The sequence below is a fragment of the Triticum aestivum genome, unplaced genomic scaffold (genome assembly GCF_018294505.1).
Source record: "Triticum aestivum cultivar Chinese Spring unplaced genomic scaffold, IWGSC CS RefSeq v2.1 scaffold117306, whole genome shotgun sequence".
Classification (NCBI taxonomy): domain Eukaryota; kingdom Viridiplantae; phylum Streptophyta; class Magnoliopsida; order Poales; family Poaceae; genus Triticum; species Triticum aestivum.
Genome location: NW_025226027.1, coordinates 8,747 through 24,305, shown reverse-complemented (window position 1 = coordinate 24,305; position 15,559 = coordinate 8,747). Strand labels below are relative to the sequence as shown.

General features: G+C 50.8%; 1 protein-coding gene and 1 pseudogene across 1 annotated transcript; one reads left to right on the top strand and one right to left on the bottom strand.

The window, feature by feature from the left end:
• Window positions 1–4,670: 4,670 nt before the first annotated feature.
• LOC123172446 (putative E3 ubiquitin-protein ligase SINA-like 6) lies at window positions 4,671–6,175 on the bottom strand. The gene is made up of 2 exons (XM_044589412.1): window positions 5,743–6,175; window positions 4,671–5,633 (listed from the first exon to the last, which is right to left on the bottom strand). Exons 1-2 carry the CDS (start codon window positions 6,052–6,054, stop codon window positions 4,872–4,874), a joined length of 1,074 nt encoding a protein of 357 aa, XP_044445347.1. The 5' UTR covers window positions 6,055–6,175; the 3' UTR covers window positions 4,671–4,871.
• Window positions 6,176–9,883: 3,708 nt separating this feature from the next.
• LOC123172444 (putative E3 ubiquitin-protein ligase SINA-like 6) lies at window positions 9,884–11,634 on the top strand (annotated as a pseudogene).
• Window positions 11,635–15,559: the final 3,925 nt, after the last annotated feature.

The window sequence follows — 15,559 nt, the reverse complement described above, 5'->3', positions numbered from 1 at the left end:
CCCCCCCCCCCACCTCCGAATAATCAGTTTTGTTATTAACAAGATGAATCTCTTATGTCTCGCTATTGGATATCCATTTCAAATCTAGTTCCAGGCAGGAAAAAAGAAGATATTTGCGTGTTCGTTTTCAAAATTGCAGTAGCACTACAACTATCACATTCTGTTCTATGATGATGATATATTTTACTGAAAACATTAATTAGTGTATACCACCTAACGATTTTGTTTTCCTTATGATTTGTTCGGCGAAGCCTTGGCTTGCTGTATACATCTGAATTTCATATTTTTGGATGGTTTGAGCAGTGAAGTGGAAAAACAACCAAGCTTTCGGCAAATTAATTTTGGAACTATTTCAATTCGGAGAGTTACAAGCCACTGCACAACCCCCCTCCCCCTCCCTCGCTATTAAGATGTACCTTTGATTGTAGAAATAAGCATGAAAGACTATGTAAATGCATACTCAAAATAATAAACATCAAAAGAGTCGATGGAAATGCTTATTCAAAATAGACGAATTCGGATTAACAAGAATATTTTTAGTAAGACTTCATGATTCTCTTCTTTTTTTTGGTGTACTTTTCACTCAAGTTTTTAACTATGTAGCTACTTGGAACAGGTGGGCCTGAAATAACAATAACAAGACAACATTATCAGAGAGTCGAAAGTGCATTTTTAACAGGACGACATTGCCTTCATATTCATGAACAGCTAGACAGCACACTAATTTAGGCAGTATATGCTAACGTCATGGCTGGATCACCAAAATATTCATGAACTACTACTATTGATCACCAAAATAATTATTTGTTCGAACACTAAACCTACATCTTCTATCATTAGATTTGGATTTGGATCGAGCGAAGAGTGTTAAATCTTGTCAATGCGGACATTGAGAGGCACGGAGTTGGACACCCCAGCAGCCCCAACCCGATAATACGTCGGCGGCACTGTCAAGAAAGACGCGGCGGCCACCGCGCCGGGCGATGTGCTGCTCGTCACCCTGGTTTTCACCACGACGAGGTCCTGGCTGGGCGGCATGATCGACCACATCTTGCACCAGTACTCTGGCCGCCGGACGGCGCTGGCACGGACGCACACCACCCACACCGCGGTGGCCGCGCCGAGCGCGCCCACGGAGAGGAGGAACGCGCGGCCGTCCTCACCGCCGATGAGCAGCCGCCTTGACGGCTCCGACGCCGGCACCAGGAGCCGGAAGCCCTCACCGTACTGGAACTTGTGCGCCGGCATTGAGTGCCGGACGAAGAGATGGACGAGGAGCGCCCGCGGCGGGGCGGCGAAGCCGCAGCCGGGCTCCGGGCAGGAGCAGGGCGCGCGCGGGCACGCGCTCCGGTGGTCGATGAGCTCGTGGTAGGCGACGTAGGTCCGGCAGCCGTCGTGGGGGCACTCGACCCTGGCCGCGGAGACGACGGCGTCCATGGCCGTGCTGCGGACGTCGAAGCCGCCCCCGTGCTCGCACCTCCGGCACGGCTCGGCTCGGCAGCCGCCGCAGGCCACGTGCCCGCCCTTGCACTGCACAGACCGGAGAAATTTGTACGAACGGGCTGATGATCGATCGAGTCTCGAGACGAAATGTACTATTACGAGGAGAAAGGAACCTGCAAGACGGGAGGCTTGAGGGGGAGGGTGCAGAGGGGGCACTGGAGCACGCGCACGTCCATCTTTACGGCTCGCCAGGCGCCTGCCGCCGGCATGACGACCAAGCTGGAGCCGCCACTTCCTGCTTCTCCGGCTTCAGTTGCTTCGTGCACAGCTAGTTTGTCCACTGTCGCCGGCGAACCCCTGTCCCGTGCCCGTCCAGCAGAGCAAGCAGCAACCTGCCGCATCCTCATGAACCACTGACACAGACGCAACGGCAGGATGGAGGAGGATGCACACCGAAAAAGAAGAAGAGGAGGAGGAAGAAGAAAATCTTTTGGTTTGAGGTCCAAATCACAGGGGCTGTGGAAGGAAAATGACCACAGTAAAATAAACAGCTGAGTTAATGCTTTGTTGATTGATTGATTGACAGTGGTCACCGGTATGTGTAAGATTGTGGCGTGCGTCCCTTGCACTGACGGAGTGACAAGGCATGACTTGGTAGGAAAGGCAAATTACACCTTTGTACATGTGTATTTCTTTAGATGGTTTTAACATAATTGCTAAATCACATCTAGGAGTAGATGCCATTTAATTATCTCACATCTAAGCTCAAAACCGTCCGGTCAATTTTCTTTGATATTCGCGCAATATTGATCGCGACGCGTGTGTTTGTGGAGCGATCTAGCGTATCCCTCTCTCCATAGAGTGAAGTCTATTTTAAACTTTTAAGTCATACGGCTCGTCGAAAATGAACCCCAACTCGTAATCCTTGAAGTCCATGCCCTGTATTCACCAATCCCGATCAATTCTGACCCTGGAGTTGTTTGGAACACCCGGAAAAATCGATCCTGGATTAGATCACCTCACTACTCACATACTACAGGGTCCACATGTCATCTTTCTTTCCCAACCTTTCCATCCTCATCTCGCTCGGTTCGCTCTTTCTCATGATCTCATCATCTCGCTCGGTTCGCTCTTTCTCATGATTTTTGGAAGAGCAGCGTAGGATCACGGTGGACCGGCCCATATTCCGGGATTTAGAAGCACTGGTCACGCTGAACCGGGCTTTTTTCCAGGAATTTTTTGTTTCTTTTTTTATTTTTTCCTCCTTTTTTCTTCTTTACCTTTTCTCTTTTTTGAATTTTCTTTTAAAATTCGTGAACATTTTTTTGTTCATCGAATTCAAATTTTTACATCGTATTTTAAAATGTTCATCAGCAACAACAAAGCCTTTAGTCCCAAACAAGTTGGGATAGGCTAGAGGTGAAATCCATAAAATGTTGCAACCAACTCATGGTTCTAGCACATGGATAGAAAACTTCAACACACTCTTGTCCGTGATTAGTTCTCTGATGCTGAGAGGGTTACGCCCCAACAAAAATCTTTCGGATTTCATCTCCACAAGAGTGGCTAAGTTTTGGCGTTAGTTCGCCAAGCCTATCACAACATTCGTCCATTACCCGGGCTTAAGGCCAGTTATGTTGAGACAACATAGGCGAAGTTAAAAAAATATTCATCAAAATAAAATTTCATTAAAATTTGAAAAATGTTCATCCTTTTAAAATCATGAATGTTTTAAATTCAAGAGCTACTTTTTAAATTCCGTGAACATTTTTATGAATCCGTGATGTTTTTGAAAGTTTGAACTTTTTTCGAAATCTCAGAAAACAAATAGGGGGCACCTCGCCCCCACATGAGCCGGCGCGGAAGGGGTGCGCACACGGCCGATTCCCGCGCACGGGCTGCGGAATAGGATTTTTCTAATGCGTCCCATGCGAGGCCTTTTTCAAATATCTACTCGCCTCGCAACTTTGGGGTTTTTCTTTACTCTTTTGTTTTTTACCTTTGTTTTTTATTTTGTTTCTTTATTTTCCATTATATTTTTTATATTCATGAATATGATTTTTTGAATATTTTTATCAAATTTGGAAACGAAATTTTAGTTTTTGTGAACACCTTCTAAATCCGTGCATATTTTATTGTACAGGATTGCTAAATCACATTTAGATATTTTTTTTACGATGTCTCATCTAAGTTGTGTGACTTGGACGTACGGTCTGGAAACATGAACGGTAAAAAGAAAATATCAGAGAGTGGATGATCGAATTCATACGTGATTACATGCATATAAATGTAAACCATGTGAATTTTTAGCATCAAGCATACCATTGAAAACGAGCTTTTTTACGGTACAAAGTTTTATAGTGTGAAAAATAATAATCATAAAACACAAATATACAATTTGGAGCCCGAGCTTATCTACACCGTATGAACAGTACACTCATAATAAATACTAGAGAAATTCAAAAATTTCCAAATTTTTCTGGAGTGAAAGATGCTTGAGTGCATGATGTCTGTGCCAAGTTTCAGAGCATTTGAACATCTAAGTAGCTCTCGGCGAAAAAAAGAACAAAATCAGGTCAAAATAGTGAACTTTTTCACAGACCTGAAATTTGTCTTTTTTGTTAAGAGCCACCCAGATCACCAAATGCTCTAATATTTGGCAGGAACATCATGCACTCAAGCATCTTTCATTGCAAAAAATGAGTATTTTTTTTTATTTTTTAATGAATTTACAGTTCACTTCCGGGCTCATCCGAGCCCGGAAGCAAAAACGCATCGTCTGCTTTCTTTAGTTGTACATTTGCTTGAAACTCTGTAAATAACTCGTGTCGCTTGAATCAAATGTTTACTGCAAATTTTGAGACCAAACGTGCCATCGCAGGATTGGCCAAATGATATGCTTATTCATATAACTTTTTGTAAATAGCTTTTCTAGTTTACAAATTCATATGATAATGTTGTGCATACAAACTTTGTAAATAACTCATGTCGCTTGAATCAAACAGGTGGGAGTTTACATATGAATGTTATTTTGCTACCGCAAAATGATATGCTTACATACATACGCAAAAGTGTTGGCTCCTAGTACGTATTTGAGTCTGCTATATATATATATATACAATCCTTAGCAACAAGTTCAGAAATAAAAGGAGGGGATTGGTACTTTGCTTGCCCATGATTGGCCAATTATGACTAGCGAAATGAAATATGGAGGGCAAGTTGGCATGTGCATACAAATAATGTTTTGCAACCATCCAAATAAGTAGTAGTATAATAACTTTTCTGGTTTTGAATTTCGAAAATTTGACATGATTGGTTTTGGACACAGGCCAAACATGCCCTAGCGGCCTACACAAACGCATACTGATAACAGGCCATTTAAAGCCAAAACATACACAACATCATCAAGAAGAAGAAGAGCAGAGTTGTCACTGGAGCCTCCTGGTTGTTGTCCTAGCATGGGGTGGTGGTGGTGACGCCGGTGCCCTGGCCGCGACAGCAGTGGAAGCCGGAGGAGGAGGCTGGAGCTGATCAATGCGGACGCTGATGGCGAGCACGTCGCCGGACATCAACTCGTGCGGCACCGCCACGAACATCCCCTGCCCCGGCACCGGCGGGCCGGCGGACAGGGGGCTGCTGCTCACGGCGGACGCCATCATGACCATCTCGTCCTTGTCGCCGCGCGGGTGCTCCACCGAGAGCTTGCACCAGAAGTGGGGCGCCGCGGGCAGCGCCACGGCGCCGTCGGGCCTGACGCAGAGCAGCGACACCGCGGTGGCGGCCACGCCCAGGTCGGCCAGGGAGACGAGGAAGACGCTCCGGTCCTCCTGCCCGACCATCACGTGCCAGCGCTGCGCCAGCGGCAGGCTGAGCGTCCACGGCCGGCCGTAGCGCACCTGGATGATGGGCCGGGAGTGCTCGGCCGAGCAGTGGTCGAGGAGCGCCGCCGGGGGGCCGAGGAAGCCGCAGCCGGGCTGCGGGCACGAGCAGGGCATCCACGGGCACGCGCGCTTGTGCTCCGCCGCGCCGTGGTACACCAGGAACCGGTCGCAGCCGAAGTCCCGGTACGCGCACGGCACCTTGGTGGCGCCCACCACGGCGTCCAGCTCGGGGCAGTGCGTGTCGGCGCGGCCGCAGGACTCGCCGTGCGCGCCGCGGCAGTAGCCGCACACCACGTGCCCGGTCTCGCACTGCCCATTCATCACAAGCACGTCAACGACAAGATCGTCGGAAAAAATGCCATGAATTTTCATGCCTTGTACTGATCTGTGAAATAAATCTATGCATGGCATGCCGTACCTTGAACACGCGGGGCTTGAGGGGGAGGAAGCAGGCCTGGCAGTGGAGCAGCGCCATGTCCATCCTCACGTCGATCTGCGGCGGCGCGGGCGCGGGCGCGGGCGCCGCCAGGGCCTCCGACGCAGCCGCCGATCCCGGGCTGCCGCCATGGGACGTCAGCTCCCCCTCCTCCCACTCCTCCTCCTCCACCTCCTCCTGCCGCGGCTCCTGCTTCACCACGGGCACCAGGGCCTGGTGCCGCGCCTTCTTGCCGCCGTGCTCGCCGTTGCACGCCGGCATCGACGGCAAACACCTCTTGTCCTGCCCGGCCATGTCTCCCTCGATCCAACTAACTACCCCCCCTGCGACCGAGCTCACGCCCCCAACAAGATCCCACCGGTTTACACGGACGGGCAAGGAGTGGAGTAGAGTGAAACGGCTTCTGCTACGAGAGATTGCGTCGTGCCTATGCTGCCCGTCTTCCTAGTATACTGTACTTATACAGTATTTCCTCCTTCCCAAAATATAAGGCGCCGATTGAGAAGATCAAACGGCAGGAAACGGGTTCTATGACGGAAGGGGAGCTGTGATAACCCCTAAGTTTAGCTACTCATCGACCGCTTAGCTGGACGAAACGCGGAACAGCCCACGTCTTGCTACTCCCTCCGTCCGGGTTTACGAGACGAACGCGGAGCGAATTCGTGTACAATTTCAAAATCGAATGCCGTGGTTGGCTTTATTAGTTCCCAACTCTGGAGGGAACTAAGTGATTCTTTGCGCGTGAACCAGACATTACACGTGGTTCATTGGCAAGAAATTACGTGTCGTGGGGCGGACTCGTGTATACTTTGGAAATGTAATGCCACGGTTGATGGTTTAAACTTTCCCGACGCCACCATTTTTTCCCCTTTCATTTCCACCCCTTCCTAACTTTAGGGGAAGTTAATGACTCTTTGCGTGTGAGCCGTTACTCGTGATTCAATTAGCAAGAAATGGATCGTCGCACAGCAAACCCGTGTCGATAGATTGACCTACCCCGAAGCAGCACATTTTTCTTCTTCCGATTTCAGCCCCCTTCCTAAGTTTAGAGGAAAGTTAATGACTCTTTGGTGCGCGAGCCGTTACTCTTGATTCAATTGGCAAGAAATTGCTCGTCATGGAGCGAACTAGTGTATAATTCCAAAATCTATTATTGTCATTGTTTTTTGTCATACCCTGATGCGTCATGTTTTTCTTGATTAGACCCCCGGTTCGTAAGGGCCTTTAGTCCCGGTTCACCAACTGGGACTAAAGCACCCCCCCCCTCCCTCGGTCTCGATTCGTCACGGCCCGGGACCAAAGACCCATCAGGTGGCACGAGCACTGCCTGCGCCGGGGGTTGGGTGACCTTTATTTCCTGTTGGTGACACTGACCGGGACTAGATGTTTAGGGTTTTAGGGTTTTAGGAGTTATGAACTATGGTTTCCTTTTTTATTTCCTTTTTTGGCAACTTTCAAAAATTGAAGAGCGAACTTTCTGAAAAGTGAAAACCCAGCCCTGTTTTTTTATTTCAGAATTTCTAAGTTGTTGAGGGTTTCCAACCTGAAACTTGTACAATCTCAAAGTCAGGAGATGAGCTGAGAGACGGCGTCACAAGAGTTGACCTCGTGCATGCAGCAGCGGCTACGTTGGCGTCCAGCCCGTGGGTAGCAAAATCTCGGTCAGAAGATGCGCGCACGTATGCATCATATGCGTACGCTACGAGCATGCTGGGTTAGAAGATCGTCGAGACAGACGCATGTACGTACGTGAATTATTAGTGGCTGTAGAGGAATTAGTGGTTCTGGTGTAGTACTATCTGGTACGGAACTAAGTTGTATATACTATAGTGCATGCAGAACGGACAGTTCGGTGTACGATTTTCATGCTGATCGAGGGCTCCTAATCCTTGTGATTAGCGTTGTAATGGTCGAAAGACAAAAGACATTCTACTTAGGCCCTGTTTGGTTCATAAGTCCTACGATTTTTTTTAGTCCCAACTTATAAGTTTCAAGTCCCTAAAAAGTCCCTACCTGTTTGGTTCCTGGAACTTATAAGTCCCTAGCTGTTTGGTTCCTGGGACTTATAAGTCCCTATAAGACCTATAAGTCCCTCCTTGAGAGTCTTATTTCATAAGTCTCAAATGCCCACTTTAAGTCCCTATAAGTCCTGGAGTGAATTACTCGCCCCGTGTCGCCCCCCCGCGGGCGACCCGGGCGCCCGAACCCTAGCAGCCGCCCCCGCCCCCATCCACCTCCCCTCCCGCCGCCGCCGCCGGCGGACGCCGCCGGGCAAAGCCCGCGCGGTGCCGGCGGCGGCGGGCACTTCCCTTGCCTCCCCTGGAGCGGGGCCGCGGGGGGCTTCTTCTCCAGTCGACGGCGGTGCTCAGCGGCTGGCGCGTCGGGCGGGGCGCGCTAGCAGATGGCGGTGTGCGGCGGCGCTGCTGCTGGTCGGGGTCGGCACGCCGCGGTGGCGCGCGCGGGCTGGCGGCAGCCCGGCGCTCTGTTCGTGGCGGGGTTGGTCGGCCAGATCTGCGCTGGCCGGAGGTGGGGAGCGACGGTTGGAGCTCGGCAGGAGGCCCTGCGGTGCGGCGGGTCTGACGGGTGTCTGCGGCAAGGTGTTGGCGCGGTTGGGTGGCTGCAGCGCCGTCTGGTAGCAGCACCGCGAATCCGCGGCCAGGTGGTGAAGACGGCGCTGTGAGGCTCGGTCAAGATGGAGTCTTGGCGAGCAGCGAGCGACCGGCTTCCTCTGTGCGGTGTGATGAGCGGCGGTGCTCTCCCGGTGGTGCAGCTTGGTTTCGTGGAGATGCGGGTCCAGCCGTCGCAAGGCTATCCCTTGGAGTGGGCGATGGCTGTTGTTGGCGTTGTGGGCCTCGCCGGAGGTGTGGATGGCTGCAGTTCCTTGTCGGCGAGGTGTTGATGGGGTGGCCGGTGTGCTCCTTCCCGTGTTTCCGGTCGTCTGCTCTCGGCTTGGCAGCTACGTTTGGTGAAGTGTTGCGGTGGCGGCGGTGTGAAGCTTCTGGGACGGTGTTGCCAAACTCTAGGTGGTGTGGTGAGGTGCGACGCGCGGATGAAAATCTTGCACGACTTCCGTCGGCCGGCGGCGATGGCATCCGTGGATGTCATTCCCCTCCTTGGAGGCGTCGTCGAAGCGTGTTCGGCATGTCCCTCGCTTGCTTGGAGTGGTGGTGGTCTCCGGGGCGAAAGCCTTGATTCGGTTGGATCGGCACAATGGCGGCGTCCTCGACGTCGTTCCTCTGCTGAGAGCATTGTGTTTGGAGACATGGCCGGCTCCTCGTCGCTCTCCTCCGGTGTTCGCCGTTGTCCTCCTTGATCCTTGGCGGCGCTATGTATGCCCGTCGCCGGTGTGTCCCAAGACAGCATCTTCCTCGAACCGGATCGAGTCCTGCTACCCACTTGCCACTTCTCCTAGGCGATAAGAGTGGATGGTGCGTCGACAAGTGAAGTGTTGCGGAAGTTGGTGTTCTTCGGAGATGTCCGGTTTCGGTCGAGACGCGGTGTTATGTGTCAATGAGGATAGGCTCTTTGCTTTGTAGCTTGCTTTGCGGTGTTGGCCGTCTTTGGATTGGCTTGGGTGTGGTGTTTGTACTATGCTTGTTGTTCGCGACAAGTGTAGTTTCTTGTAACTCAAATTCTGCCTTCTATAAAGCTATGGTACGCCTAGGCGTACTCTTGAAAAAAAAGTCCCTATAAGTCCTTCCTGTTTGGTTTAGATGAGACTTATAGGGACTTTTTTAAGTCCCTAGACCAATAAGTCTCTGGAAACAAACACCCTCTTAGCTTCAGTACCGCTACTTCTCCTCTAATGCAATGATACATACGCATATTTGTGCGTATTTTATGCGTATTTAATAAAAGCACTTGGTCCTGGCTAAGATATACTACACGCGGTCCATCTCTTTTGTGGTTCCCATGAAGATGGAGCGGCGACTGTTGTCATGCACGGACGAGCAGCAGACCGACACGTACGCACCCCCGCCGGAATCATGCACGTGTGGAACAGCAGAGTCGCCAAAGCCAAAATGCTTTGCGGGTAAAAGTTGAGCAGCTAGAAAGAAATCAAGAAAAAAGGGCTTCACAGTTTGACAAGACAGAGAAGAGAGATTCTTCAGACTACTACAGCGCCTCATCCTTCACCGATTTCTTGTCCTGTTTCTTTCCCTCCAGTTTCCCTCCCTTTCTTTCCATTTTTATTTCATGGTCATCTAACACACACGCTGCAACCAGAAATGAAATAATAACAATGGAGGGTGCGGAGAGCTGCGGCAAGAGCGTTACGACTGAGGAGGAGGTGGTGAAGCCGGAGTACGAGCAGGGAGAGGTGATGATGATGCAGGAGCAGGGCGGAGGTGCTGCGGCGGCGGCGGCGGAGGAAGCCATGGCGCCGGCCCAGATCGACGTGAGGATGGACGTGGCTCTGCTCCACTGCCAGGCCTGCCTCCTCCCCCTCAAGCCCCCCGTGTTCAAGGTAATTTCTCCTCCTCCTCTCTTCTCTCACCACAGAGATCCATCACTCTGTTTGTTTGCCAGTATCACGAATTTGTTCCCAAGAACCCAAAAAACCCTCGTTCCATCTCACTTTTTGAGAGGAAGGATTTCTTTGCAAGCACAAGAAAGAAATTTGGGAGGAAGCTGATGGATGATTTGGGGTTGCTGGTTTGCTGCGTTTCCTGTCGCAGTGCGAGGCCGCCGGGCACGTGGTGTGCTGCTTCTGCCGCGCCGGCCACGCGGGGCTCTGCAGCCGCGCCAGCGCCCACTGCGGCGAGCTGGACGCCGTCGTCGGCGCCGTCAAGGTGCCCTGCCCCTACAGGGCGTTCGGCTGCGAGCGCTACCTGGTGTACCACGACGCCGCGGACCACCAGCGCGCGTGCCGGTGCGCGCCCTGCTCCTGCCCGGAGCCCGGCTGCGTCTTCGTGGGCTCCCGCGCCATGCTCCTCGGCCACTTCGCCGCCGGCCACCAGCGCCCCGCCGTCACGGTCCGCTACGGCCGGGCCTGGAACCTGAGCCTCTCCCTGGCGCACCGCTGGCACGCGCTCGTCGGGGACGAGGACCGCAGCGTGTTCCTCGTGTCCCTCGGCCCGCTCGGCGCGGCCACCGCCGTGTCGCTGCTCTGCGTCCGGCCGGACGGCGAGGCCGGGGCGGCGCCCCGGTTCCGGTGCAAGCTCTCCGTGGAGCGCCCGGCGGGCGACGGCAAGGACAACCTGGTCCTCATGGCCTCGGCGGTGAGCAGCAGCGCGCTGTCCACCGGCGCGCCGGCGCCGGGGCAGGGGATGTTCTTGCGGTGCCTAAGGAGCTGATCTCCGGCGACACGCTCACGCTCAGCATCCGGATTGATCTGATCCAGCCTGCTGCTGCCGCTGCCGGCGGCGCTCCCAAGTCGGCAACACCGCAGGCCAGGACTCCGAGGAGGATGCAGTGAAGTATCTGATGGTTATGCTAAGTTAACTTATCTGATGCAGTAGCAGTAGAAGTATGATGAACAGTTTTCATCATTCAGTAGTAGAGCAGCTAAGCTATGGATGATTAGTATGAGTGAGACTATTAACTGTGTGGGCTTGTTAAGCTACATGGCTTATGATCAGTAGCAATGCAGCTAAACGGGTAGCAGTAATTAATGTAGCTAAGCAAGGGTAGGGTAGGAATGCATCCCCCTTTGTTCTGAACAAGTGGCCTCAGTGGTAGTAGTTAATTTCAGTGGTAGTAGCAATGCAGCTAAACGGGTAGCAGTAAATTCAGCTGCTGCTTTGTATTTGTTCTGAGTTAATTTCAGTTGTGCAATCGATTGAAGTTAACTGGAAGAACCTACACCAGAAAATGTTCTGTCTTTTTATAACCTGCAGCAGAGTATGCAGAGTGAAATATGCATTTGGTGAATCGTTTTGTTCTAGTACTAGCTGTTATTACTGTACCAGGAAATTTACTATGTGGCAGATTCTTCTGTGAAATTTTTTATTTATTTTTTTGGGCATGAAGGAAAATGTTGTGAATCCCTTTTTTTTTGTCAGATTGGGTTATTGAGGCGATTGTAAATGCAGCCCTTACAAAAAGCAAAAAGCAACATCCATTTTTCATTTCTTGTCTGAGCAAGCTGGACCTGATGCTCAAAGGACTTTCAGGTTCAAACTAACAGGGTCACATTTCAAAGTGTTTTGTTTTTCCTTCTTATTAGACTGGGGTCAAGTTGTGTGTTATTGTGTATTATAAGGACACATGAAGGATGAGAAATATTGTGTATTATAAGGACACATGAAGGATGAGAAATAATACAAACTCGGGACAGAGGATGTCGGAGTATTCTCGCGTCAGTCGGTAGGGGATACCGCGGGGTGGCTTGAGGTGAGGGCAAGACTGCTGAGGAATATCCGAGGACGGGTATGCAAGGTCTCGCGCTAGTTTACCCAGGTTCGGGACTCTCCGAAGAGATAATACCCCTACTCCTGCACGTCTGTATATATGTGAAGTACATCACAGTACAGAGTTGCTCCTGGAGCTGTATTGGACTGATAGCAGTAGCAGTGAGCTAGCTAGCTAGTGTGTGGCTTGGTGGCCGTGGCCTCTGGCCGAATGAGTGTGTGCGTCAGTGTCCTTGCGTGAGCATGTGGATGGATGGATGGATCATGCTTGTCCCGTGGGTCACTTCATAAATAGTGTCCAGGGACAAGTGACATTATACATGATGACATGAGGTGACACATGTACAGTACTTCACTATTCGCCAATAGTGTCGTGTACTGCCGTCTTGTCGGTGTCGTGTCGGATGGGACACCGCAGTTGAATTCACGTAGCAGACCGACTGGTGCAGCCGAACAGAGAGCAGGCTGGGCAGCCGGGTGGCGAGCCGTCCTGGGCAGTCGGACAGGGGGGCATCTGGGGCAGCCTGAGTAGTCGGACTGAGGGGCTTTGCTAGTCCCGATGTCTTGAAATATTGTCTCCCCGTCTTCGGGGTATCCGTGGTCAATTACGCCGACAGTAGTCTCCGAGCCTCCGGGCAACTTGGCAAAGTTAGGCGGAGGTTTTTTAGCGGGTGTTGATGTACAAGATGCTTGATGACAGCCGGCTGCGGGCAGCAGTCGGCAGTCATCGCGGCTTGCTTCCGGCGGGGGCGCGCGAGCGCACCCGCTGGGTGTAGCCTCCAGGCAACTTTGGAAAAGTTGGGCGGAGGCTTTTCGCGGTTGTTGGTGCAGACAATGGCGTCGAGGGGCCGGTTGCAGCCGGCGGCGGGCGTGCAATAGGCGCGACATGTTTCGAGCGGGGGCGCACAAGCGCACCCGCTGGGTGTAGCCTCCGAGCCTCCGGGCAACTTGGAAAAGTTGGGCGGAGGGTCTTGTTGTTGATGATGAAACCGATGGCAGTGTCGAGGGTGCCGGGCGCGGACACGGTGTCCGCCTGCTGATGGGCACGGGGCCCTACCAGGCGCGGATGTGGGGTCCGCCGGCTGGTGCTATCGGGCGCGGGCGCGGATTCCGTCGACTGATGTTGTTGGGCGCCGACGCGGATTCCGCCGACTGATGCTGTCGGGTGCGGACGCGGGGTCCGCCGACTGATGTTGTCGGGCGCGGACGCGGAGTCCGCTGACTGATGCTGCCGGGCGCGGATGCGGAGTCCGCCAACTGATGTCGTCGATGACAGCCGGCTGCGGGCTGCACCCGGTGCGGCTTGCTTCCAGTAGGGGCGCGCCGGCGCACCTGCTGGGTGTAGCCTCCGGGCGACTCGAAGAGTCGGGCGGAGGTTTTATGCTGCAGATGAAGCAGGCGGTGTGATGCCGGTTGCAGCCGGCGTTGGGCCTGCTACCAGCGTCCGGGCGAGGATGGGGTTCCCCTCGGAGATGATCATGCAAAAGACAAAGTTAGTCCGCGCAGATATATCAAATGTTTGCTTTTAGTGGTGCAAGTTTTATGCGGAGGGTGCCGACTCGGTTTTATCCGAGCCCCCTTCAATCTTTTTCGTGTCCCCTCCGCTCTTTGGCTTGTGTTTTCGCTAGCCGGACAGGCGCGCTTCAGTTTGTGGCTGAGAGTGGGTCGCGGAGTGAAGCGCATAGTACTCAGACTCTGGGAGTAGATTCGATCGAGCTGATACTCATAAAGCAAACGGCCGGGTCGCCCGAACCGTTTTCTCTCCGGACGTATTTCGCATGGGTGGCCTCCAGCGTTTGCTCTTGCTAGCCGGACAGCCGCGCTGCGGTCTGTAGCCGAGACGAAGAGTGAGCCTTCGGTACCGAGCACGCTACTAAGCCGTCTGCGGGAACAAACGTCTCAGGCCAAGTGGCCAGCCTCCGGGACAACTCTGGCTGGTGCCGGGGCGAACAGTGGTGCAGCTGTAAATTACAACTTCATAAACCTAAAGAAAGTGATAGTGCATTTAAAAATGTTCAACATGTTTCCGGGAAATGTTTCACATGTATTAAAAGATTAGAACTATTTTTGAAAAATGTATGTCTTGCAATAAAAAATGTTAACGTGTATTTTGAAAAAAGTTCAAGAAATTTATTCTGTAACGTTTTGATAATTGTATTGAAAAGGTCAACATAGTAGTTTTTAATGCTTGTTGAATAGTTTACAAAATACAGCTTTGTCAACTTGCGAATAATTGGGTATTTTAGAAATACAATGAAGATGCTTGTTGTCCAGAATGAACATACATAAATTTACACAATAATTTCTAATATAGTTTGAACTATTTCAATCGCCATAATTTTTTGAAAAAGTTCATGTTTGCCTCTTCAAAGTACGCAATAATGAAAATAGAAAAAAAATTCAAATAAGAAATAAGTTCATATTGTACTTATTATATGAAAAGTTTACGTGCCATGAAACCAAACAGGAACTTGAAAAAAAAAATAAACATATAGATAACGCACTAGGAAAACTGCAGAGCAATATGTGGAAATTGTCTATTTCTATGGACAATTTGAGCTGTATTTGACCAGGAACTGCTTGGTTCGAAACCCCTTCAATTTGATTTTTTTTCATGTTATTTCTCATTAGCATACACTTTATTTCAAATCTTTCCTATGTGATTAAAAAATACAAATTGGGTTTCCGTATAAAGAAAATCTCACGTGCACAACACCCATCACTTTCGCGCTCTCATCCACAAAAGTGCGTCACCGCCATGCTGGCACACCACGTGTGCTGGACGTACGTTAAAATACAAAAGGAGGCACCGTATTTGCACGGCCCGACAAATTCGAGCACCAGATTTGTGTATATTGCAACTTCGGGCATCAAACTGACCGTGCAAGACAAGTTGAAGCACCTCCAGTGTATTTAACTCTTATAACGATGTATCTACACATTTTGTTGCTGAAGTGAGGATTTGCTGTGTGAAAGTTTCGGGTTATGTTCATGGTTAGAGCTTCATGCAAGTAGCACCGACTCCCGTTGTTTGTAAAAAATTGTTATACACTTGTAGATGTTATTCTCGATTCATCTGTGAACACGAGTAAAATGTACTACCTCTATAACTTAACGTAAGACGTTTTTGCAGTTTAGATTTTATACATACCAAACCATCCAATTTTCACAAATGTTACAATGCAGTTAGGCTTACAAATTTAAGTCAATTGCTTTTGCTTTCAACCTTCAGCATGTTGGCTATTGGGTTATATCGACGAAAATGGCAACCTCAACTACTTAGTTATATCAAAATACAACCTGATAATTCGAAGCACAAAACAAGTTCACCATCTTTTTGTGGCACTCAACTGGGAGCAGCAGCTTGGGGAAATGCAGAAGCAAATGGACAGTAGTTTAACCAACATTCACCTACATAGTATACAACAGAAAAAAAAAACCAGAAA

Bases quoted from the DNA above. Each gene is read 5' to 3' on its own strand.
- LOC123172446 (XM_044589412.1), bottom strand. From the start codon at position 6,054: ATGGCCGGGCAGGACAAGAGGTGTTTGCCGTCGATGCCGGCGTGCAAC. The intron at 5,634-5,742 runs GTACGGCATGCC...ATGAATGGGCAG, and splicing joins TCAAGCCCCGCGTGTTCAAG to TGCGAGACCGGGCACGTGGT.